A 26846-nucleotide genomic window follows, 5' to 3' on the forward strand; every position below is an offset into this window, starting at 1 on the left:
AAAATACAGGTGCTGCTCTAAGAAATAGCATCTGTTGAGCAGATCATTGGCCACACTGACTGAGTAGGAAACAAAAACTTAACTGAATGAGCCCTTAGACTTTGTGAATGCAAATATTTAACAAACTGATAGGCAATAAGAGTAAAAAGTGAATCCTATGGAGCTGTCATGCTGCAATTAAAGCCAGCTCCGAAGCATTTGATTTGGGTACAGACACATACAGCAGTATCAGAGTAAGGGCCTTTCTTTGCACGAAGAAGTAACTGGAGACTGGCAGCATCAGCATGAACATGGCTGGTGATATACGTCAGCTATGATCTCAGAGGTGTCTGGAGGTGAGAGAATAGTTTAATCTCCTTTCTTCCCAGTTTAGCTTCTTTGCAGAAGCAGCCAATCAGGGAGCTATTTATTACTAATTCTGATTACAAATATCCTTCTGCTAGGTGCTGGGCTAACCCTGCCAGTTAGAGATCAGGAAGAAGCCACTGGGCTTTGTATCACCAGTGACGTCTGGTTCACAAGATGTTTTCTTGAAAGACTGTAAACACATACTACTCGTGCCCCTTTACTCACAGTTACATTTTACTTTCCATTCTTACCTTCTTTTAATGTAAAAAGTGTCTATCATACTCTGCCTTACTTCATGCAGAAATACCAACTTGCTGTCCTGTCAGACGGACAGGGACTTGGACCCTGGACATTTACCTGCTGAAGCATATCATATAGTTGAGGTTTGCTTCAAAGTGCTGTTGAAGAAACCAGATATCCTATTTTGCTGGCTGAAGGGCTTTCCCCCACCATTTCCCTGCCAGTGAACAGTGCTAATCCATGGCATTTGAAAGGGAAAAAGGTTTCGGAAGAGCTGTGACAAAGCGGGAGCTCAATTTATACATGCATTATTCCTCTCAACTAATCTCCAAATGCCTTCCATAAAAAGTATGTGCCTGACGTGCCTACAGTTGATAAACTGTCAGATCTGTGTTATGTGATTTAATGAATTACTTGCTTTAAAGCTCTCCTTCAAAGCACAGAAATTCTGTATAATCGTTTTCCTCAGTTTCAATATTTATTTCAAAAGATGAATTCTACACAGGCTAGCTGTATTCCTGAAAAGTTTCGCGTACATGGCTGTGATCACGGCTTTCGGGACCGCACAATTCGTGCTGAAGGACTAGCGGCAGCCTCTGCCTCACCTGCCCCGGGTACCGCCGGCCCCGCTCCCCCTGCCTCTCCCACCCGCGGGTGGGCTTGCGGCGGGCGATCTCTTTGCACGGAAGAGGGACCACCGCCGAGCTGCCAAGCACGCCGCTTGCCTGAGAGGCACGGCGGCCCAGCAGGCCGGCTGAGGAGTCGGGGGGGTGCTCTGGAGATTCAGGTTCCCCACCTGTCAGCAATTCGCAACTCGGGTTGCGCGGCGCGTAAGGAGCCGCCGCGGCAGCTGCCCGCTCCCCCCGCAAACCGCTCTTACACCGCGCCCCTGATGTCAGCGCGCTAAGCCGGAGCCCCAATCTTCTCAAAGAGATGCTGAGCGGATTACGTACGGGCCAGGAGTTTGCTAACTGCCTCCTCTCCCCAGACCTGCCCTGCCTGCCGGCAGCCTCTCCCCGCTTACCGCAGCCGCCGCTCTGCCGGGCCGGCGGCGGTAAGCGGGCCCGGACCGGCCCCCGGGGAAACCCCAAGCGGCAGCATGCCCCGGCCCGGGGGCGGCCGGCCGCCGGGCTGCTGCAGGGCGACCCGCGGGAGGGGCCTGAAACTTGCGTGAGGGGGGGCAGAGGGATCGCTTGCCCGCCGCGGGTTGGCACGGGGAAGAGCGGCAGCTCCCGGCCGAGCGGGCGGGGGCTGCCGGGGGCGCCGGCCGCCGTGAGCCCCCCGCCCCGGGCAGCGCCCCGCGGCCGGCGGGCGAGGGCGGCCCGGCGGAGCCGCTGCTGCCCGCGGGGCCGGGCGCCGCTCGGGGCGGAGGGGAGCTCCCGCGTCCCGGCCCCGGGGCCACCATGGTGCTGCTGTCGGGGGACGGGGAGCAGCTGGCCGGGGAGCGGGTCTGCCCCGCGCCGGCGGCGGCGGCGGAGATGCCCAGCGCCGAGGCGGAAAGCAGCCCCGAGGAGGGGGCGGCGGGGGCTGCCGCCGAGGGGCTGGACGAGGAGGAAGATGAGGAGGAGGAGGAAGAGGACTACGAGGAGTACGAGGACTACTCCGAGCTGCCCGACACCTGCAGCATCGCCTCGGACGACTCCTTCTACCCGCCGGGTGGGCTGGAGGACGAGGAGGACCGCTGGTCCCTGGAGTCGGGGGGGCGAGACAGCCCCGAGCCGCTCAACCTCTTCCGAGCCTGCTGCACCAACAACGCCGTCGTGCTCAAGGCGCTCATCCGCCAAGGCCCCGAGGAGGAGGAGGTGCGGGAGACCGACCGCAACCGCCGGGTGAGCATCCCGCGCCGCGCCGTGCCCCCGGGAGCCGCGGGCATCCCCGCGGAGGGGAGAGCATCTCCGCTGTCGCGCCACCCCCGTGGAGCAGAGCCGAGGGGGAGGGCGGGGGCAGGCGTGCGTGGGTCGGGTGACGCTGCTTTCGTTTGAAGGGGCGCTGGTCTGCAGTCCCGTGGGGGACAGGACCCGGCGCAGCGGGGACGGGAGAAGGGCGCGAAGCTTCGCCCTGCTAGACGTGACTTTCCGTCTTTGGCAAAGGAAAGGTCCGGTTTACGGGAAGAGAGAAAGGTTGAGATTCCAGTTTTCCCGCCGTCAGTTCTGAGTTGGGTCTTGTTTTCCCGCAGTTTATTGGGGGAGAGAGTGGCATCACTAGTAACGGTTGCGTTCAGCAGGGCTAGACCTTCCTCTCTGCTGGGCAGTCCATCCCCTGCAGTACTTCACGCCTTTCACCTTGAGAGTTTGAACAACTGGTCAAAGTTTGTGTTTTCCTTTTTCTTTTTTTTTTTCTTTAGCTCCCCCAAAAATGTAAGCTTGCTCCCGGTTCCTAGAATGCCAAGCAGGGCTCGGGGTGTTCCTGTGCTAGAATCAGACTTTTCAGAGTTCTCCGGGTATTTGTTTTGTTGCTGGTGAACTGTTTTCGGGTTTTGTGTCAGTACAAGGCTTGTGGTTCAGTTTTTGCCTGTTACTTTGTTAATTGCAGGGACAGAAGTGTACTTCACTAAATCAGAAGGTGAAAACTTGGGAAACACTTCCTGGGTCATGTGTAACTGGGATGTTTGAGCAACAATATTGAAGATTAGCAACAGCAACTCCTCTCACTACTATTACTACAATTTATATTAAAACTAAGAAATTTTTACTTGTAGTTTGCATAGACAATCTCAAAAAAATTTTTGTGATTAGTCTGTGACAGGAACGTTTTGAAAGAAAGCCTGCATTATTTTCATTGGGCAAGTGACGTTCATATTCGGGCAACATAAGTGGTCTTTACATCGAAAATAATGCAATAATTTGGGTTTGCTGCTGTTTGGAGAGGGGCTTTTCTTGTGTCTTAGATGTATGTACTTGTAGGATTTTTCCTACAAATATCTTTACTTCCACCCCAAACGATTGTTTTTAATACTGATTTTTGGTGATCTGATTTACTGTCAATTTCCGCAAAAGATACAAATATAAAAAATTGTATTAACAACACATCTGAAGGGGCAGCAACCTATGGCATGGGGGTGGGAATGAGCAGCACAGGGTAGAAATGTTTTACATCAACTTTTCTGCCCAGGCCAACATATGATGTAGTTATACTCTTAGTCGATAAGATGTGAGATCCAAACGTACATTACAGGAGATTTTGAAGATCCTACAGATATGTCTGTCCTGTGTATGAGGTCTAGGCCTGAGCTGGAGCCCAAATGCAGCCCCGACATTGTGTGGACACTCGCCTCTGCTGAGCCCCATTGATTCAGTGCATCTCAAGTGTGTGATGGTGGGGGAGGTTTGGCCCCACCGTACATGTGGCATAAAAGACCAAGTGCCCCACGGCTGTCCTTTCTGAAAGGGTGGCCTTGCCACCCAGCAGAGGGTATGCAGCTGGCTGTGAAGCTGCAGGCATCCTCCATCTCAGGGCTGGAGTCCCGAGTCAAGGGGTATGAAAAAGTTCAGCCTAGGCATCAGCCCTCACCCTACAGTAGCTCCTTCTGCAGAGGTGATCAGATCAGGGTTGTGAAAACAGTGAATTTGGGGTTGGACAGGGTTGGACAGCCTTCCCTTCACCATCCCACTTCCCAAAAAGCAAGTTACTCTTCTTTATCTCTCCAGCTTCCCAGAAAAGAAACAAAATTGTAGCTTGAGTCCAAACTGAAAGTTCCTTTTATTTGTTCATACTTGTTTTTAAAAAAAAAAAGTGTTTTCTCTACTTAAGCAAATATTCCATTTGACCTGAAATTAAACTTTGACATCAAATTCTGTTTTCTGCATTTTTTATGAAAACAAAGTAAAAGTAGTTCTAGAATTCAGCAGCTTCTGGAAGCCTCATGAATGATGTGGGAGACATGAGGTCAGTTTCTCTCTCTGCCTCCCTCACAGAAGTGTCCTAATCACAGCGGTACGGAGCAGGACAGTCTATCGTTTCCAGACAGATGTGAATGGGATGGAAGAAACCTTTCTGCTGGGAAGCTGGAATGTCAGGTGTGATTGCAGTCCTGACATCCCCGCAGGGGACATCAGGGCAAATTCACATTATTTTGCAAAGGAAAACCACCTTTTTCAGAGAACTTTACCTGACAAAAGGGAAGTTTCGCTCAGGTCTTTTATCGTCCTTTCTGTGGAATTTTTGTAGCTCTTGAATTTGCACATCATATAAAGTCATTGGACATTATCCATAAACAAAACTTAATTTTACTGCCCAAAAGTAACTGAACGAATTACGTCCACCACTTGTGCTAGTGAAATTTTTTCAGCTGCTGAAACTTGTACTGTTGGCTTTCAGCATCCTCTTTCTCCAGAATAATGTTTACAATGCTATCTTGCATGCATTTACTGGAAAGCTTTTTTTTTTTTTTTAAACACACTGTGAACAAATAAGCTGAACTTTTGTTTCTTCTAAGTTTTTGCTTCTTTTCTGTGAGGCAGGAGAGAGAAAGAAGAATAACTTGCTTTTTGAGAAGCGGGATGGTGAAGGGAGGGCTGTCCAACTGAGCATATTAACTATTTTCACAATCCTGATCTGATAACCTCTGTTAAGTATGTACAGTACAGTTTCATTTTCACAATTTAAAAATCAGGTTTTTTCAAAATAGACAAAGCATGTAACACGTTATGGTAGTAAGACAGTATCATATTTTGATTCTGAAAGTAATGAAACTCAACTCACAAAACATGACATGAAACTTCCTAATGGTTAAATTCTTTAAATGAATTTGGGCACAAACACCTGGAGTTTTGCCATTGCTTTGTTTTTAAATTTTTATGTCGTCCCTAAAGTGTAAATGTATAAATTTAAGATTCAGAAGGAATTATTTCCGAAAACGCTAAGATCCAGAGGTAATCTTACTTATATTCCTCCATCCTTTTTATCAATATACATCAATTCTCTCTTTTGAGTCAATTTGCCAAGGCTGGATAGTGGCTTTTGGTGGGGTTTCTGCAGAAGCGTATTTTTCCCATGCTCTGTTCGTGAGCTGCAGAACCTCCCACCAGGCACAGGTTTTCATTACATTCACCTTCCTGCAGTAAATCAGACTCCACAACATCCGATTTATTAGTCACCGCATGTAGCCTGAAGACCAGTACCTTCCCTGTCTCGTTTTCATTACTGTCGAGACAACAACAGTTTATATATCATTGCCTGCATAGGATCCCCAAGGGTTGATCCCTGCATCTTCTGTTGCACTACTGTCTGTATATGGGGTCCCAGAAGACTGGCTTGGTACTGCTCATTTCCTCTCCTTGCCAAATCTAATACTGAAATATTTGGAAAACAACTGTGACGGCATATAATATACTAATTGTAGATCATGCAGGGCAGCCTTTCATTCATTAATGTTGATGTATTTACCTGCCTCATGCTGGAAATAAAGAGGGATTCGTGAATATATATAAGAAAATAAAATTGTCACTCCGGTGAAATTTTCTGATCTGGCTGAGACCGGAGTGTGATCTGGAAAATGACGCTGCTTTTCTCCACGTGCTGTGGGGAGTGGTTTTGCCTCCTTACTAGCCACATTTCCAGAATTTCAGATATTTGCATCTCATAAGTTTAACACCACTTCATATTAAATCTTGCCTGGAGACCAGAATTATATATACTAAGAAAGACAGAGTTTCAAAATCTGGTGTTACCTAACCGCAGAATGAAAGCAAATTTAGAAATTTGCCATGACAATAGAGAAGGCGATAAGGGATGGGAGGGAGAGAGAGAAAAGAAGGCAAAGAACATTCTCATGCCAGATTGAAAATAATCACTGCAGCTCATCCGAAGAAAGGTTTTGTATTAACCATCCATGTGGTTGTCTGTATTAGTAGGTATTCTGTAACTCTGTATTTTAGAGTTGATACATATGCGAAAATATTCCATTGTAGTCTTTTTCAGCTTTTCATTTTTTATGTCATTGTTCAATGAATCTTTCATCTGGTTCCATAGATAGCTAGGAACCAATTTGCAATTGAACAGTTTATTGTTGTAAGTAGACCATTATATAGTGGAGATCGTACATTTGTGATCTTCATTTTGCCCGCTTAAAAGGTGTGAAGACAAAATAATCTATGTGGCTCGGCTTGTAAGCTCCTTCTCCTCCTTTCAGAAAATATTCCTAAATCCATATATGAGCACAGTTAACTTTTCCCGTTAATGCTTTACACAAGATGCTGTTGATCAGTACTGCTCTCGAGTAAGTTCTTTGAGATGCGTAGTTCTGCAGCAATGTCACGAAGCAGGCCTGGATTTGCTTGCCTTTTTTCCTCTCCTTTTTCTACCGGAGGAAGAAAACAGAGTTTTGAAGGCTATTGTTGTTCTCCTTGATCTAAATTTCTTTTGATTTCCCCTCTTACGTTGCTTACTAGAAAAAACATATGAAGAATTACCTGGGGAGGGACAACGATGCATCAAAAGACTGGAAGTTGCTGTTACTGAATAAACAGAAATAAAGTAGCAATGTCCCGGCTAGAAACCTACTTGAAAAGCTTGTGAGAACATAGGGTTGTGTCAACTGTGGAAGTAAGCCCAGAGAAGTAGGAGCAGGAGAGAAGTTTCCTGAGGGGTGGTTCACACCATGGTGTAGTGCATGAATTAGGAAGATGGTTTCCCTGCTCTCCTTCTCTCCTCAGCAGAGAGCAGTGGGTTTCTCCAGAGGGTGATTCAGGCATCTATGTTATGCTCATGCTCTAACTGCTGTCCCCTCGCCCCCTGCCAAGGAGCCTTCCTCTGCTGACTTTTGAGAGAGTTTGCAGAGACTGGGCACATGAGACTCCTCATTTGGGCACCATGCGTACCTCCTGAAGTGGACATGCTGTGTCGGAGAGCATCAGAGGGCGACCCCCTGAATTGAGTGGAGACGTTTCTCTAAATGCAACCTAGGTTTGTTTGCGTGTTGCTGGCTGTAAAAGGACGTTTCGGAACAGCAACGCTCACCCAGTCTCCTTATTGGACCTGTGAAGGCGTTGGAGGCAGCAGACATGTCGTACTGGTCTCCCTGCGCTATGCTGCAGACTGCTTCCCAGCAAGGCAAAGCAGCCCGCAGGCTTCGTACTGCCACAGCGAGACTGCGTCAGGCAACTCAACTAGTTTAGGGAGCATTACCCTTCAGAGTTTTTCACAGAGAGATGCACAGTGAATCCTCCATGGAGTTGACACCTGAATTTGTCTTTGCCGAAGGGCTGTGCTCCTAAAATTGTGACTGGCTGAGAAGGACAGGGAGCCAGTGGTTCGGTTCCCACTTCCCGGGTGAGGGAACATTGTGCTGGATAATGCTTTTCTAGAAAGTCATGTATCACAAGAAGTGTCAGAGCTTGTGTAACACTCCATTAACCTGTTTTTATTATTTTTGTGATCTTCACAATGCTAACTTGTAAAAATAAAAAATGAGTGCAGCATTTTGTGGTGAGGGATAAAGATCTCCCTGTCACATACTGCTTTTCAGTTGTCATGGTACATAGTGTAAGTCATCCCATGTCAGAAAAAGGATTTGAAGAATGTCATCTGCTACAGTGCTGGGAACTTTTTTCATATTTTCATAGGCAGTTTCAGTTCCCTCATATTCTCTCATACAAGGTATTCTCATGGGAAGGATTGTATTGAAACTTAACATCATGACACTAAACCATGAAAGGGAATTTTTTAGGGTGGAAATAGTTTTAAAAAGACCCTAAGGACAAAAGTAATCCAATTTAAATCCTTCAAAAAAGTACAGAAATACCCAAATGTACTTAAAAAAGTCCCTGGAAATACGTATGTGTTTAAAAAGGAAGGGAGTGAGCAAGGCAAGGCAAGGAAAAGTAGATGTCAAAATACAGAAGCTGCTCAAAACAAATTGGGAGCCTTTCAAATGCTGTAATTATAATTCAAGGAAAGCCATCAGAAAGGAGTAGATAGAGCATGGAAAATATGAAGACAGTTTGCTAAGAGGGAATTCGGTGAGCTAACCAGAGCATGGACCAGATTGATACAGATAGGCACTCGGAGGCGTTGTCAGAAGAGTGTGGGCAGGTTAGCTGTCTGCCTGCCCTTGTCTGCATTCGTCTGAAGTGTTAGGTGAGTAATGCCTTTGTAAATCTGGCACAAGAACATATCCTTTAAAATAACTGAAGAAGAAGTATATGCACAGAACATGATTTCTATGGAATAAAGAGAACAATTAATAAGGACTATGAGAGTGCTTAGACATAAAGAATGGAAATGCAGGTCTTCAGTAGACCACTGGAAATGCATGACCAGACCTGCTGCCTCCTCCATGCAGTTGACAGGTAGTAAGATGTAATTTGTACTTAGTGTCAAAAGCAGCATTAGCTAAACAGATGTAACTCTTACGGAAATTGGTAGATACAGATTTGAAGACCTCATAAATATGAGAAAGTTGTACAAGTTTAATCTAGTTTCAAGTAATGCAGCTTTTAGAGAAACCAGATGAAGAGCAGTTTCCTTGAAGAATTTTGACAAATTGCTTAATGCAAAGTGTATGGAACAGGAGGGAAGTTTTTAGCCTGACAGTAGCCCAGAAGTAAAGGTCATCGCAATCTTTTGTTCTAGTTTAAGCAGTGTTTCATGTTAGTATCTTAAATCAAGTATTTGGACTTGCAGAGCTCCTCAGAGATGCAGCAATGATCCTGGTTACCCAGCTGAGCACAGGTTGACTCCAGATGTAATAAAATATAGCTGCATTTAAAATCTAATGATAGTCTAACAAGACTGATTGTCTGGGACATCTGTCATCAATAATTATGACAGATCTATAATGGTGTCTTTAACAGAATGTGTCTGTAACACAGGTAAGAAATGTGACCTCAAGATGCCTTACTGCATTCTTCCAGGAGAATCTCTGAGGTTTATTTCACAGTGCACAATGTGACACTGCTAATTCCTTTATCCCATTAGGAAATGCAAATCTATATTCTTGTGGAGGAATTACTCAAGAAGGAATATTGTCACTAATTTTCTCCCTTAAATGTTCCTAAGATCCTTTCCCTGAATTTTTATTGAGACAGAAATTCAAGATCTACATAAATTTGGGGTTCTTGTAGCTTGGTAGTTTAAAAAGGTTATTTGGAAGTAATGCATAGGCATTGTAGATATCTAGGCAACTTCAGACAGAAGTTTTGCAATTTTTGATGCTGAAGCTGCAAAAAAGAGTAGGTCTAAAAGAACTTACGAGGGAGAAAGGAGCTTCAGAAAAGTCCATGAAGAACAATTGTCTTCAGAAAAGTTGGGTTTAAATCCTGCAATAAAGGTGATGGAAGAAGAAAGTGACATTGCTCTCCTTATTGCTTATGGTGAGACTGAAGTCTCCCATGCAGAAGACTTGGGTTTTTAACCGCAGCCTGATACAGGATAAGAAAACTCTAGAAACATCCTGGGACATGAAAAAGAAGGTTATTTTTCCTTTTTTCTGTCTATTGCAGCAATCCTATATCTTCTTATAGCAGTAAGTAAGCAATTTTTTATCATTTCTTCCTGGTTCTGCTTTGCCTCCCTACTATTGCTCTAAATGTAAGCGTTGTGGTTCTGGCTTTTCAGCTCCATACAATGGTATCTTGCACAGAGCATTGGTAGTGTCGAAGGTGCCTTAAAACTGGACGTCTCAAAAAAGATCTGGGAATTCTCCTTACTGTAAGGGACTGATGAAGTAACTGCTGATCAACACTGCTTGGTGGCTTCAGAGTGGCCTCAGAGAAGTGGGCTGTTCTCAGCTCGCTCCCGTGTGGCTCAGTGGTTATTGAGGGGTGCTCCAGCTGGCCTGGCTTTGGACTGAGAGTCCTCAGAGGTAGAGCCGAGCATGCTGCTTCTTTCCAGAGTATAATCACATCTGTGACAGAGTTTGTGTGGCCTGAAACCTGTCAGAGGTGTTCACTCCTTCTTCCCAGAGAGGAAGAAGGCAGGAAGTTCTTTGAAGGGACGGGTGCTTGGGTTTCGGCTGTATTTACAATTCACCCCTAAGCAGAAACCAAACACAAAACTTGGAGCTTAAAAACTATTTTGGGTATGAATAAGTTTAAAAGGGGCAATTTTAGAGACCCCACATCTGGGATGTGGGCAGCATGGCTGTTGCAAATTCAGAATCAGAAATTAAGAAGTAGAGGGCATCTTCCATTAGTACAAAACTACACAGAGGTTCACAATCATGAAAACCTTCAGTTGCTCTTCTCGCTGCTCTAGGTTTTCCATGCTGTATCCATATTCATTAGCAGATTTTGTCTTTGTTTTAAAGAGGATATGATAAGACCAAAACTAAACCAAGCTGTAGCTCCTTGCTGTTTTGTGGTGGTATTCAGGCATTCATTTTTGAGCTGTTCAACCAGTTTCAGTGTCCAGTGACATATATAAAGAATGTGTGACTATGTGGAGAACCCCTGCATTGTTTTGATCCCAGCAGCTCTACTGATACCTGACTGGGCTGTTGTTCTTCTACCTTCCCCTCCTCAAGAGCTAAGATTTCTAACCTACAGAAAAAAAAAATGCAGTTTCCAGTAGCACTTCTCCATGAACCTAAGGTAGCACAAGTGCTTGGCCTCAGGAGTGTTTCAGATCTTTGGGTAAGGAGTGCTCCTTGAATTAGGATACTATTCTGTGTAGAAATCACTTTTCAGGCCTCATGCCTGACCTGAAACAAAGTGCATGCCAATATTGTTTCTCAGGAAGAAAATGGAAGTTGAAAGAGATGGCACTGCTAAGAAGCACCTGATTGCTCTGAAAAACTGGGCCCTGTTGAGTTTCAGTAGCTTGTAGGAGCTACCGGGCTTCAAGTACAGTGGGAAAGGAAGCAGGTCCAAAAGCCCCCAAATTCCCAAATTCTTCAGCTCCAAGCTAAGAACCAGTAAGTCAATGTCTGGTACCTCATCTGTCAAGGCTTTAGGTCTTGAGGCAGGGTCTCTGAGGACAAAAGAATAAATGGTCCCATCTCAGGCACTGGGCTCAGAGCTGTCTGCTGAGAAGTGCCACAGGAATGATGGATTCAGGTGCCAGCTGCAAGGGACAGCAGGTCCCCAGTGCCATATCTTTCAGCATCATCAAGAGCTTAACTTTGAGTTCCCTTCATGTGCTTTTGTCCTGCTAGCGCTGGAAGTGGTGATGGGGGCTGTGGCTCCTGGAGGACCAGAGTCAGAGCTGCCAGGTGGAAAGGCAGGGATGGGGACGCTCAGCCCCTCGTTGGGTAGTGCCCTTTTCAGACATGTGAGACTTGCTTGTTTTTCACTCAGTCAGGTTTGTTGCTGGGTTTCAGGGGACATTTCAAAAAGGCTTTTGAGATAGGTTCACTTTTGCATGTGCCACAAGAACCACTCGTCGTCATATTAATTTTAGTCGCATGGTCTTGTGTGCGTGCTTGGGAATAATATAAACCATGAAAATAAATACTAACAAATGTTGAACAAGGAGTAGAAGTAACCAAAAGATCTATTTGGATCTATCCAGACATTTCAGCAGGTACTGTTGCGTTCAAAATCTGTTCTACTGCTCAAGAAGATATAGACTGAAAGATAAAAAAAACAAATCCCTGTTATACATTTTGGTAAAAATTACTGTGTAACAGAGACCCAACAAAAATCTCATGGTTTATCGTAATACTATTATGTGTTAGTAGTATTTCATCTTCACAGAGGAGAATGACAGTGAGACTGAGTAGTAACTCTTGTATGACTTTACAGGTGTTGGTTGCTTCATGCCAGATGAGCCTAATGTGCATCAGATTTATTTTAAATTACATTTCATTAAACCACGTTTTTCTTCTTCTAAAGAAAAGTGATATATCATCACTAACTAAAATTCACTGTTAATTTTGAAATGAAGATTGATTTGGAAAGCGTCAGCAGCCTTTTACTTGCAGAAGAGCTCACTAGATGAGCACCGGCTGTGTGTGCATTGCCAGAGGAAACCATCTCTGGCATGACAGCATGTCCACCCTACCCAGAGTTAGCCTCTCTGGAGTGGACCAACAGCGTCCACTTGGCCTGGGTTTTCTTGGAGTCCCAAGGGGTTCTCCTAATTCGCCATTTTTTTTTAGGCTTTTCAATTCAAAGCGCCCAAACTAGCATCATTTGAAAGGACTGGTGATATTTCCTGCTGTGTTATGGTTTTTGAAATCATTAACTACACTAATACTAAAATTGGTATAATACCTATTTGCAAATGCTGTGTACTTATTTCAGATATGATGAGATAGCTTTCAGGTAGGATAACATAGCTAATATGATGCTCCATTTTTTCCCAAATTAGTGGTTTTGTCATTAATTTTGGTACCTTTTCCAATTCTCATACTTTGTTTATACAAGTCATTCTGTTCTGGGTAGTATTTTAGCAATTGACATAAAAAGTATATTGCCTGCTAATGATTTTTCTGCATATTCTTCCTATATTGCCTGTCATTGCTCTGTGGATTTAGGTTTAACTTTTGTGACTGAAGTATAGTTGAACAAAAGCCACTTACTAAAAACTGCTGGTAGATTTTTTAAATAGAAAAGAAAATCTCTGGAGGATGTGAAAGCAATCAAGAACTCCCATGGGCTTTATTGGAGACAGGAGTTCACCTTTAATGTTTTCATAAATAAAGTTACTCTCAGAAGGTTACCCTTTTAAATTATTTAAAATGTTATGCCACATAGGCTTGAATTTACGCATTTCTAAGGATTCTTTCATTAAAAACAAAAACGAAACCCCTCCAACCTGGGCTAAATATAATCCTGTAGCATACCCAGTGTGTCACAATAAGAAATAATTAAGTACCGTAGGAAGAGGATGGTTGTCACAGAGTCTGTAGTGGCACATCTGGCAGTGAATTAGCAATTCAAATTATATCCACTGTGGGAAAAACCCACAATGTGGAAATAGTTCCCGTTTTTCAATTCTATTATTTTCTATTATGTCTGTTAAAATCCACAGGGAGCAATTTGAAAGCAAGCTGATGCAAAACGGGAATGACTCACAGTTGGGCTTTTGTTGCTTTACACGTTTCGGATGTATAACATTTTGAGCCTGATCCTGTAATACATTCTTACATATGTGTGGGTTTTTTTTTTTTGGTCTTTTGCCTCTTTGCCTCTTAGTACATGAGGCCCAATCTTTGGGACAGCCTGTGTGTAGACAGACCGACCGCTGACGATGAGAGACGCTGCCAGCAGCGACCACAGCTCAGAACTGGGCCCTCGGTGAAGTTTTGTCTCTATTACTACCGGAGAGGTGGGCTTACATGTAAGCCATTGTTATTAGTTTTCTGAAGTGGAAAAGTGGCAGATAACTGGACATATTAAATACATTCATAAAAGCAGCCTTTCAGGGGGTATTTGGAAGGCTAGCCATATATTCATAAAAGTGTCTTTGGGTGTGGATGAAAGGAAAGAGAAGACTGTCTTTGGAAGGCGGTAGATCTGGAAGTATCCAGATACTTCTGCGTATCTGGAAGTATCACGTGGGTTTGAAAGGTTTCGAGAGAAGGCAGAGTCAAAGCTCAGGTCCATAAAGGAGTTAATTTAAAATATTTTTCTTTCTACAAAGAAAGATTTTCTATAAAGAGCATGAAATAGCAATAGCTTGTTAGACAAAGAGTAGAGAATAACAAGTATTGGTTGGTTTTGGAAAATGAAATACCACAAATATTAATGAAACCTTAGTGTTTAGACTTACAAAGCCCTTCCGAGCTAGTAAAAAGTGCAAGCACAATAGAGTAGTTTTCTGGTTGCACTGAGACAAGCGGTACTGCATAGTAAATGCCTAGATGTACGGAGCAACGGCAGCCAAGGAAACCTTTGGTTGGGAAGCAACAGGTTTTTTCCTTGCCGTGCTGCAGGCAGTTTGTCACCACTGTGTTAGGTGAGTCCTGCCTGCACGGGGGACTGAGCCGCGTGACCATGTCAGAGACGCTGCTCTGCGGCACTGCTTCAGCTCCCTGTGTGGAAATGCCAGCCTGGAATAAAACCCACGTCGTTCCTGGAGGGCAACTCGGTCGGTGGTTTGACAGGGGAGTGAAACTGCCTGCCATTTCATGGGTGACAGGGAAAGCAAGCACTTAATTTCAAGGTCCCTGGGAACAGAGTGAAAGCATCTTCCTTGTACCCCAGGGACAGAAAATCAGTGCAATGCCCCAAGCAGAGACTGTCCTGCAGCCTGCAAGTGGTGGCTGTGCAGAAAGGCTTGGGCAGCTCCAGGGCCCCCCATTAACCTCCTGCCAGCACCAGCCGGTGGGACAGAGTCCACACCGTGCTGCATCCTGCCGACATTTATGTAGGGTGGGACTGAATCTTCCTTGCCACTTATTTATCATGTATGGAAAGGAGGCTGTTGTTGGTTGTGCTTTGTTTTGTTTTACTGCTCTGCTGCTGTACGGTCTGCGGGCATTTCCCAGCCAGGAAAATTCTTCCTCTCGTGAGGATGCAACAGGGATGCCTACATGTGAAGATACCCATGAGCAGAACTGCCTGTGGAATAGGAACCTGAACTGAGTACTAAGTACATGATAATCTTGTTAGTACCTTACTTGAATTAAAATAGCATGTATGCAGTTTATTGAAGTCAGATGTCTCAGTGCATTTACGATGCTTATCTCTATACAAGTTCCCATGAAGTGCATTGGATCCATTACGTATATGTGGAAAACTCCCTGCAAAAGCAAGATAATTAAATGTGACAGGTGAGAGCTGCCTCACCAAATTACACCTGTTGCAATAAATATAGTTGCCTGAAGACTTTGAAAAAGTTGCTTTTGAATTTTAAAAATATAATCAGATATCGCAGTCCTTTCCCACCATACGTTACCTCCCAATCATCCTGTTAGTGATACGACATGAATCAAACATTAAAATATTTAATACTCAAATGAGACATTTTAGAAGCAGTAAGCAATATCAGCATCCTGGAACAAAAAGAAAGAAAAAAAGAAAGAGACGTGGTGAATAAATGTCAGCCCTTCTCTTAAAATTTATCACCCAAATTATTTTCCTCTAAGGTGCAAGATTGTGAAATGTCTTTCACTTACTATTCTCATTTTTTCTTTCTGTGGGCATTTTTAGCTTGACCTAGTTTATGCTTATTACAGTCAGCGCAGTTGATTTATGAGCAGAGGCTCCATTCACAGATGGGTGCCGGTAGAGCTGAGGTATTGTGGTGTACAGCTATGGGATTGTAACTGTGCATTTCACAGATCACAGACGTACAGCGGATTGATCATCCTCTAAGGATCTGAGTTCAAATAAGAAAAAAAAAATAACCTGAAGGTTTCTAGTAAGGTGAGACTGTTCCCCAGTGCTTCTCATATCTCTGGTCTAGCGCTCTCTTTTCTGCTGTCGTTAAAGCTATGAAATCCCCTAGCTATCAAGTGTCAGCAAAAAATACTAGGATCTTTCTTTGGAGTTTTAGTACCTGACGCTAGATCAGTAGGAACTTCTGCCCTCCTGTAGTAGGCCCACGAATCAGTCACCCTATTAGACATAGGCAGTAACTGTGTGGCAAAACAGATTGACATCGCCAACTAAATGGCATAAATATGTGAGATCCGTGTGATAAATATCGCGGGGAGGAAGGATTTTAAAAACACGGGGTCTCCTTTGGCCTCAGCGCAAAGGAAGAGCGACCGCACCGTGGGCCGCGGCAGTGCGGGAGCGGGCGCGCCGTGCCCGGGGCACAGGCACTGGACCCGCAGGGGCACGCTCGCGTTGCTGCTTCCAGCTCGGGTCCCGGGCACTGTGTCTGCTGGAGCAGAGGGTGATGCGCTGCACCTGCTCGTAAGGCCACATTCATGGACATTAAACACTTACTTAGGTGAAAAGTTCACTTTGCCCGCCTTTTATGCGTGTTCTACTGAAGTACATCTCCCCAGCAGAAAGGAAGGAGGGCTGCTGGCTTCATGCTGGACTGCTTACAGGGAAAAACAGACATTGCGTTTAAAGACTTCAGCATCTAGCTCTCTATACTGCCATTATTATTTGGACAAGGTGGGTGTACAGAAAAGTACAGTTCACAATTCTGTAATTAATAACCTTTGTAAGCTACCCTACTGTCATTCATCTGCCAATCTGCAGAGTTTGAAAACTTAGGTCAAATCTATCCATGGGATAAAATTCATGTTTTGAGAATTTAAAAATGATGAGAATAAATTCATTATTTTGAGAATTTTAAAAAAATAATAATCAGTGCTAGTGTTTCTGTAATGCAAAATAGTAATTGTAATTGCAGTTGGTGAGTTTAATGTGTACATCGGCCCTTCTTTTCTGTTTACTTCCTTGCCATCCACAAAACACATTCCTCTGGGGAGGAGGTTTTTAAAATAGTGCTTAGGTACCCAGTTGAGACTTTGAATACTTGTCTAAAAATACCATATTTTCCACTTCCTCATGTAATTTCTATTTCTAGTACAGTGATTGCATCAGTTCTGATTTATCACTAAATTGTTAGTGTGTGTCTTAAAGGAAATAAGAATTAGAGCAAAGCCTTATACAATTTGGCAGCTTATCAGTCACAGGGGAAAGGGCAAGTGAGGATTGTTCATATGATATAAAAACTAACAAAAACGTTCAAATATTGTCGTCATTACTTTCACAAACTTGCTTCTCTTCCTTCCCGCAGCCGTCTCCTGTTGTTTCCTTTCAGATTTTAAGGTCTTCAGGGAGCGTATCGGGAAAGATACATTATTGGTGCTACTGCAATCAATAATATCATTCCACAATACATGGTTTTGAAGTCTACCTGTATTGGCTGAACTTTTAAGATTATTGCTACAAAGCAATATCAGTTAGTATAATCATATTATTTACAACAGTTATACTGCACAAATATCCAATATGAGATTTACAAAGGTTAAGAGGAAGAAGGTGATTTTTGGCTGCAGGATTTTGATACTAATGTTAGTATCAGTTAATTGCAACAAGCCTTCCTTTTGGATATTTGCTGTTGTTTGTTTCTTTCCAGAGGTGGATTGAAGGAGTCGGACTCTGAAGGTAACAGGAAACATCCTGCCCAAAATTTTCAGGTAGAAATACAAAGACCAGACCTTCTGCTCTTAAAAATATTGCCATATTACCGAGTAGCATTCTCTCATTTTGTGCCAGAGAAATAGAAAAACAACTCCAAACACTTAGCAAAACATTTGAAAATGATCTGTTTTAGGGGAAAACCTGTTACTGCTTCCAGGTGCCTGAAAACTGAGGGAGAAAAATCTAAGTTTTACCATTCTTCCACTGCTACTCTCTGATCTTTTTAGCTAATAGAGAGTTCTTCTTAGAAAATCTGGGATAAGAAACTGCAACAGTTGGTTAGTAATTGTAAACCCTCCAAATATGTTAGCTTCCACTCCTCATGGAAAAGAAAAGGAAAAAAAAACCCAGTATCTTCTGAGATCGTGAGAAAGATGCTTTGCCTGATGAACTGTTACAAGGAACTTGACCATACTTGTTCAGATTTTTTGATTTCCATTTCATTTCACTTCTGTAAAATTTTGCCTTTCTCATCGGTGCGAGTGAAGGAAGATCTTAACAAATGTTCCTGTTGTTTTTACTACACTGCAGCTTTTCTGCACAGACCTAAGTCACCTTAATTCCTATTGAATTAAAAATAAAAGCCAGTGGAAACTGACAGCTTCACAGCCTATGCCCAGATCAAGGCATTTCAAAAGAGTGATGAAAATCTTAGTAGAAGTGTTAGGTAAACCAGAAATTAGTTAGAAAATTGATTATATATTCTCTGAAAAGATTTTAAATCTCTCTGAATTTACTGGAGTTTTTGTCCGTAAGCAAATATTTAGGCCAGAGATATCTGATGCAGAAAGGCACGTACTCATGAGGTTCCTCATGCCACAAACAATTTAATACAAATGAACGAAGATATATGGAAAGTAAAATGCTATTAAATCAGTAATTTTCAAATGTGGGTGTAAAAGCTATTTTCCTTGTACATGAACTTAAAAAAGAGAAGGAAATGATAAGTTGTCAGTCTTCCAACAGAGGCAAGACCTTGATATTTCCTCCCTGTGCTTTCTAATATCCAGCTGAGTAGGACAAGTTAGCACACACTTTCTTTAAGGGGGGGGGCAGGGAAACCCCTGACTTGAAAATAGAAAGGATCATAACCTGAAAGAGTCATCTTTGAAATCAGTAAGGTACACATCTCCTTCAGTTTACTGCTCCCGTATGAGTCATTGCCTTTGTGTAGCTGATGCAATTTAATCCGAGCTGTATGTCCTTCCTGAGGCATAGAAGGCTGGTTTTGGCTCTCATTTGGTAGAGTTGGGCAGAGTCTGGTGGGCTTCTGTACCAAGCAGAAAGTTCTCTGTGAAATAAAGAGCTCGGAGGCTTTGAAGTCTACATAGTTAGAATATCACTTCTTACCTTTTCAGAACTGAAAGTATTAGTATCATTTCTTTGGCAAAAGAACGAGGTGGGAGAGTCAGTCCTAGGAAAGGAGACATTCAGCACTGGGTGACAAAATGCACGTTAGAGGAATTAAAAAAATGCAGAACGGAAAGTATAGCCCTCAGTGCATTTGCTTCTAGAGATTATGGCTGAAGAAACAGCACCTGTGTAGATTTGGTGGTAATGAAGGACAGTGTTTGTTGGTCCCAAGTCCTGTGTCCATCCACAGGGCAACAGAAGAGCAAGCTTTGGCAATAGGTCGTGCTGCTGGCGTGCCTCAGCTCAGCTCCGTGGGGAGCTCTGTGTGGAGCTGGGAGGCTTAATGCTGCTGAGATTTACTGTTCTCAGACCGTGCACAGATGGATTTAAGGATGCTCCTAAAGGTCTGCTGTTGAAGGAGGACAGCTAGTGCTCCACATACTCAGTTATGATGAAACAAAAAGAAGTCAAGTGCCAAAAAGATGTAGACAAAATATTTACCATTTAGCATCTTAACTGTGGTTGGGTATATTTAATCATCAATTAAATCTAGAAATGCCAATCTTCTGGTTTTGCCTCAGCCTCCTGTAAAACTGCTTGATTTGTCCACGAGTGTGGCCTGTGAGTGACTGCTAAATGAACAAGGACTAACTTTAGAAAAATGACTGTTATTCCTTTATGGGGTGGAAATATAATGTTTTTTGTTCAGTTTAATGTATGTAATGAGGCTGCACCGCTGAAAATTTACATTAAGAATACACCATACATTGCTAATAAAATGCCAAATTTATAGTAGAATATTTAGTTACACCAACACATACTATCTTCCTTTTAAATGCAGAAATACTTCTTCATCGCAGCTTTTTATTCTCATTATTCCTGTTTACTGCTAACCACCCTATGCTTATCCAATAGTTGGAGAGTTTCCTTCTCTATCATGATCTTCATCATTATGAAATAGAAAAATTGCACAAATATTAATGGGATCTTCTTTGCAATATTTCTTCAAAGTAAATGTGTTTCTTTGTTCCCACCTCTTAGAAAATTCCATTGCTTTGGAGTTGGGCACCACAAAAAGGAAGAAAATTGTGTTTACAGGTCAACTCTATACTATTTTAATGGACAAGTCTCTCTAAGCAACCAAGTCCATTTCTACCAAAGGTTCTCATTTACCATAGAGAAATCTCTGCAGTTGTTGGTGTACCTTTGTTTATAGCTTTAGTAGAAATACACTTCCACTTTTCTGAGCTTGCCAGCCTGTTTGCTTTGATGGAGCTCTCTAGTAGCAACAGATCAGCCATGACAGCTTGTGTGGCCTAATGCTGTACTGAGCTGATGGGAAGTATCCTCCTGTAACAGAAAAACAGAAAATCCTGGAAAGCAACACAGACCACTGATGGATGTGCAGGCCCATTCACTAATTCCTAATTTTTTCAAGACATGAATAATATGGCTGCAGCTAAATGCTTAGTTGCATGAAAGTGCTAGTCCAATAATTGCTATGATGTTTGGCCAACATAGAATGCAATAGGATATAGTCTTCTCGTGGACAGTAAAAGCTGTCACAAACCGAGGTGGAATGAGTTAGGTAGCCAGTATTTTTCTGTATCCTTTTATTTTATATAAAGGTATTTACTTACAAATCTTCAGCTGGAGAGATTGGAAGGCTTTTGTGATGAGTCTTAGTTTCCAAGTGTATATTGAAAATTCCCTATAAACCAACTATCTTTTTTTTTTTCTCCAGGGGCCTGGAACATCATTAAAAGGTCCCTTAGTGTGTTCAGATACTGCTCTCATTAGTGACCCTCTATCAACAAAAATGCCATCCTGCAGTCAAGCAATGTCTTGACGTACCCAAAGACTGTTGTAATTCAGCTGCTGTGGAGCATGGAGATGTGTCAAGCTCACCGCAAACAGCTCTGAAAAACCTCCATCAGATGTGTTTGATACATACTGCTTTTTTTGTAGCATGTTTCTTTTCAGCAAAAGGTGTTCTTTTGTTAAGAAAAATGTGTTTTAAATGTCTACCATTTCTCTCATAGGTGTAGGTCCTTAAATTAAAAAGTAGATTTCTTATATGAATTCCTGGAGTTCTGACTCAAGAGAAGCTGTTCTGCAGTTGTCGTGGTTTAACCCCAGCCAGCAGCTAAGCACCACACAGCTGCTCCCCCACTCCCCCCCACTCCCAGTGGGATGGGGAGAAGAATTGGGAAAGAAGGTAAAACTCATGGGTTGAGATAAGAACAGTTTAACAACTAAAGTAAAATATAATACTAACAATAATAATGAAATATAATAATAATAATAATAATAATAATGAAAAGGAATATAACAAAAAAAAAAAAAGAGGGGAAAAAAAGAAAAAATAAAAACAGTGATGCACAATGCAATTGCTCACTACTCGCTGACCGATGCCCGAATAGCAATCCGCCCCTCCCGGCCAACTCCCCCCTGTTTATATACTGGGCATGACGTTCCATGGTATGGAATACCCCTTTGGGTAGTTCAGGTCAGCTGCCCCGGCTCTGCTCCCTCCCAGCTCCTTGCACACCTGCTTGCTGGCAGAGCATGGGAAACTGAAAAGTCCTTGGCTTAAGATAAGCGCTACTTAGCAACAACTAAAACATCAGAGTGTTATCAACATTATTCTCACACTAAATCCAAAACACAGCACTGTACCAGCAACTAAGAAGAGAGTTAACTCTGTCCCAGCTGAAACCAGGACAGCATTTTATCCAAATATCCTCCAATTTTATGAAGTAGAAGAACAGTTTCTGGATTGTTTGACTGAAACTGTTCTATAACGTGAATATATTGTATTAATGAGTTAGCAGTTTTTTACAAAGGCAGGTCATCTCTAGTAATTCCAAACATTTGAATATAAATGTGAAATTGCTCCTCTCTCTTTTTTTCAGGTATTTAATTCTATCTTCTTTACTTCAAATTCAACAGTATATTAATGTTCAATCCCTCCCTATGTTTCTTTATTATTTAGATGAATGGGGTGTATTCATTAGAAGATGAGATTCTTAGATCCAAACGCAGAGGCAGAAGATACCTTCCTGCCTTTATTGCATGGAGCTAGACACTCAGCTGAGCTAAACAGGGTGGTCACAGGCTCCATAGAAGAGGAAAGACTGCACCAATAGCAGGTAGAGCCTCGCTCGGCTCTTGCCACCAGGTAATGACATACAGTACGAGCGTGTGCTGCATTTGCTTATTAAACTCAAGTTGCAGTACTGTAGTTGACTTGAGACAGATAAGATGGTGATGCTACTGTCTCTCACTTGGATATTCCAAATACGATTTTCAGCTTTGCCGAACTGTCTGCTCATACACTGATACCTGTTACAGCTGCAGTGGATGATGAATCCTTATTTAGGCAATTGAGATAATAAGAGAGAAATTTAAAATGGGAATGCACACTTTAAAAAAAAAGCTGCTTTAGAACCACATTCTTCAGGATTTTTAAAAAGTTGAATCCACAAAAACCAGTGAGCTATCAGAGGAAAAAAAGTCCCTCTGAACAGATTAATTCCATGTCACAGTGTGTGTTTTCTCAAACAAAAAACCAGGCTGAGCCTTTTGCAGATTAACATCATTGTGGACGAGCCCATTCCCTAAATACAGCACTAAATTAACATGAGGCTGCTTACTAGGACTTGCAAGCCAGTAGCAGCAGTGTTCCTGATTTAGCCAAGTGCTAGTCTCTGATCTTTCAAAAATATAATTCTGCCTTTTGTTAAAACCTTCAGGAAGGAACCATTCCTTAATGGGAAGTCTGAGGTATGCTGGATTTCCTCTCCAGTAGCTGTATGCAACCTATCAGTTACTTTATTCCTAAAATAGACACAACCTTAGTTCGATGGTTTTGATAGTAGGAGTTAGTTCTTGCTCTCTAACCAGCCATGAACATTACGGAGTCATCAGTGTAGGTATAAGTCACAAGAGCGCAACCCTCTTTGCCCTTGACCAAAGCATATTTACATAAGAACTAGAACAGTCTTACTGAAACATAATCCACATGTTCTGCTGTAATTTAAAATGTGATCATAGTGATCAGTGTTTCTAACAGTTATAAAAGATGTAAAACTTGGGCATAAAATTTATACTCTTTAGTATTAGCAATGCTAGTTCACTATGCATTACTTGAAAATTGCGTACTTTTTTTAAAGGTAGTATTTTCACCCAGAACTGAAAATCTCCAGTATTCAGAAGCTGTGAATTTATCAAGGCTGTGTTTAAAAAATTACAGTTATTAGTGCCTCTTCTCTCTTTCTTTGTGGAGACCCACTTTTCAGTGCAATTTGTGGAGCACTAGTAATAAGCAGCTCATAGGTGGGAAAGAGTGAAAGACTTCTGATGAAGTCAGGAACTGTGGCACTTTCCTCCAAGTTTCACAAGCCTGAATCCAAGGAGTAATACTTATAAAAATCCAGGTTTTGGCCTCCAGCATGGTTATTTGTGATATTCTACAGTAGCTGTATTGCATGGAGCTGTGGGATTACAGGATTGCAACCCTTTAGGATCACGAGAGTTGACACTAATCCATAAATACCAAAATCCACTTTAGGTCTCTGAGCGAAAAACAGACACCTCCCATCAGTTCACCACAGATGCGTCTATTGCTCAAAAGGTTTGTTTTCTAAGGAAAAACAGGAGAAATTTTTCATATTTATGCACAAAGAAATCTTTTGCCTTGTTAGAGCTGGGTTAAAAACAGGAAGGGGCATAACTGAGATAAAAACCAGTCTAGGTAAAACCAGATGCATATCCTAGATAAAAGAAGACCTTTCATTGTGGAAAGGATAATAATAAGGGCTTTCAAGAACCTGGATACTTTGACGTCCAAAGAACCATTGTGACTTGCACTAGTTGATGATAATCTGAAGAGGCAAGCTAATGAGATCTCATCAGTGGGATCTTTGCTCGATAGAAGTAAAATAGTAACACCTGGTCCAGCTGGAGAACCTCTTTCATGTCTACCAATAATATTTCAACACGCATTTCCTCCTGAACATCAGTATTTACCTTGCATTTTCATGAAAAACAACTCCTGTTGTTACCATGTTATTCCCGTGGTTGAAAAGAGGATGCTGACTGTTGTTATGTGATAACACACCTAGACTGAAGTATGTAAGGTGAATCCTATAGGCTAAATACTAATATATCTCTGTCATCTGAGAATCAGTTGCCCTTCTGCTGTGCAAGGGCAGCTGGTCTTTTCCCCTCTCTATGTTTTCACTGGGGGAGAAAGTTTACCGCCGTTTCCTGGTCCATTCAGGTCAGTTCCAGGATCAAAAAGGCTTATTATTAGAAGATCCAAGATCAATAGGGAGGGTTATTATTAGAAGTGTGCAGAGCACAGGGGTGGTTGGGAAGAAGAGACAATGAGGGTGTTACTTATCCACTGGTGTCATTATGAAACTGAACTGTCAAATGGTAGACTAAGATGGAGACTGGGCTTACAGCTTCTTTAGATCAAAGGGTGAGGGAATAGGCTGGTAGTTTTTTGTGTGGTATTATGCAGCATTGTGTGTAGTGTGCAGGCAGTCCCCCATCTCTGGTGTCCCAAGAAGGGTATGCAGTTGCTCTTCTTGGTGAGCACAGGGCCTCTGCAAGGAAGACCTTTCACCCTGATGGGTTTTTTTCTTCATCAAGTTGATTTTCTTTTGAGGAAAGAGACCTTTTTTTTTTTTTTTTCCCAGTGGCAGATTAGCCACTGATGGACAGACCTCATTCTGGGCTCTTTCTTGACAACATTTGGGTCTGGTGTGATTCCACAACCGAGAGGCTCAGAGAAACACAAGCAAAATGAATTTACAGAAGCTGGAGGAAAGGAATTGAAACTTCTTGGGAAGGTCTTTCCTAATATAACTACGGGAGCTCATTGCCACAAGAGGGTGCTTGCAAGCTCATCACTGGCCCTGTCTCTTCAGAGAACTCCACAGTGAAAATGCACTGGGGCCTTTAAAATGTTGTTTATGGAAGAGACAGATTAGATACAATGATAGATTATGACGGAGTAGAAGGTTGTACATTTATCTTTTAGGCAGTGTCAAATTGAAATTTATTGCTTACAAAGATTTTGTGAGTCATTACTTTTGGAGAGGTCTCCTGAAAAAACCTATGCATTCAAACACTGTTTAGCCTCTTGCAACATATCTAAGCTATGGTTAGTCTGTGTCTGACAGAACATAACAGAAAGGAAAATGTATCTATTAAACACATAGAGAGGAGTTGAATCATATGCCTTAAAGCCAAAGGGAGTACTTTTTGACAGAGTTATGTCAGTGCACAAAATGCATTTCACATGGCTTCTGAATGCACTACAAAATATGGTTTTAAAATGCTGCAAACTCTCCTTTTTATCTTAAATGTGTGTGAATATATGTATATATTTAGGGACCAGGAGAGAAGTTAACAGTAGCGTCCATCAGGCCCAGGACTTGGACTTCAGATCTAAACTGGTTTCTGAATGTTCCTAAAGGTCTTAAGTGGTGAGAGAGTGCACTGGATACAAGTCATATCAGGTTTGGGTTATGCTGTTATATGATCCACTTTTGACTATCGTTTTGTTTACCTCTTAAGGGTTTTGCCTTTCTGGGAAAAAAAAAACCACCAAAATGCTTCAATGATAAAATTGATAGGAAGACTATTATTGTAACATCAGATTTTGAAGTAAGCTGGCAATTGAGAGATTCTCCAAAATGTTTTCCATATAATTATTTCCACAAAAGGTATAGTTTGAGCCTTATTACAATCTCACTTTCTTTCAGTGGTTCCCAAACCCACTGCAGCTTTGTGCAGCTTTGGGCCGGAGCAGCAGGCGCTCCCAGCCTCACACGTTCACAGGAGGAAGCAGTCAGCGCTTTGCTGTTTTAAATCTATCGCTCGCTGGAAACACCTGTTCCAAGCAAAGCGTCATAATGTGCTGTTCATTTAAGGATCCGGAAATATATTATCCTTGTTCACAGGATGGTTTACAGCCTTAGGAAGCCTTGCTGAACATTGCATAGCAAGCCAGTGAAAGACAAAGAAATGAAGTTAAAATCAGCTCACCGTTTGCTGGGGCAGGATCCTGACGTTGGTGGGAGTCCATCACGTTGCCTCCCCCAGCCCTCTGCAGTTAATGGTTTGGGTTGCTAATGTTTAGAGCACCTTAAAGTGCAGACATGGGATTTGTGGTAGAAAAGCCTTCAGGGTTTACATCAGGACCCCCCCATTAAAGTTCAGTACGTCATTAACATTGTTTTCTGAAGTCAGACCTCTCACTTCTTTCTTATAAATATCTCTTCCCTTACTTTTAAGCCAGAGAGGAGTGACCTGCGTCTAGCACAGATATCAAAAAACAGGCATAGCAAAGGGAGATGTATAAATTTGGCTGCCATGTATCATGTGTTATTACTGTCAACACTATAAAAACTTAGCACTAACATTTGACAGTATTAACACTGATTAGTATGTGCTATACAAACAGGAAAGCTAGGATTAGTAAGGCTGCACTATTCGTCAGGGATCATCACTATTTAGTAGTTGTACCTAACATGACAGTCTAAATAAACTGAAAATGTGAAATTTAACCTGATAAAAATTGTGTTATTTCCCCTACCATCTTCCCACAGTATTTTCTGTCCTTTACAACCAGGCACCCCATAAAGAGAACACAGAACCCTTCCCTGAAAATGGAATCCTGGGCTGATTTGCCATGTTATTAAATCCTGAGATAACTTCCTTTTAACGTATGGATAATGACGATAAGCTCCACTAGGTGACCTGTCAGTTCATTCTAAGTATGTGTTATTTTTATTAAACAGTATTTCCTTAAAGTTTCCTTACATATTCCTTTTCTAAAATTATACCTTGTTTACTTCTGCTGTGACCAGAGATCTCACATACATTGCAAAGCTT

General features: G+C 42.4%; 1 protein-coding gene across 1 annotated transcript in view; it reads left to right on the plus strand.

The window, feature by feature from the left end:
• The first annotated feature begins 1991 nt into the window (after positions 1-1991).
• The window catches only part of ANKRD33B (ankyrin repeat domain 33B), a 48208-nt gene continuing 23353 nt past the window's right edge, over positions 1992-26846 (plus strand). Inside the window, exon 1 of the mRNA XM_050892187.1 lies at positions 1992-2417. Within this exon, the coding sequence (XP_050748144.1) occupies positions 1992-2417 (426 nt within the window). The remainder of the gene's footprint in view (positions 2418-26846) is intronic.

The sequence above is a fragment of the Gymnogyps californianus genome, chromosome 2 (genome assembly GCF_018139145.2).
Source record: "Gymnogyps californianus isolate 813 chromosome 2, ASM1813914v2, whole genome shotgun sequence".
Classification (NCBI taxonomy): domain Eukaryota; kingdom Metazoa; phylum Chordata; class Aves; order Accipitriformes; family Cathartidae; genus Gymnogyps; species Gymnogyps californianus.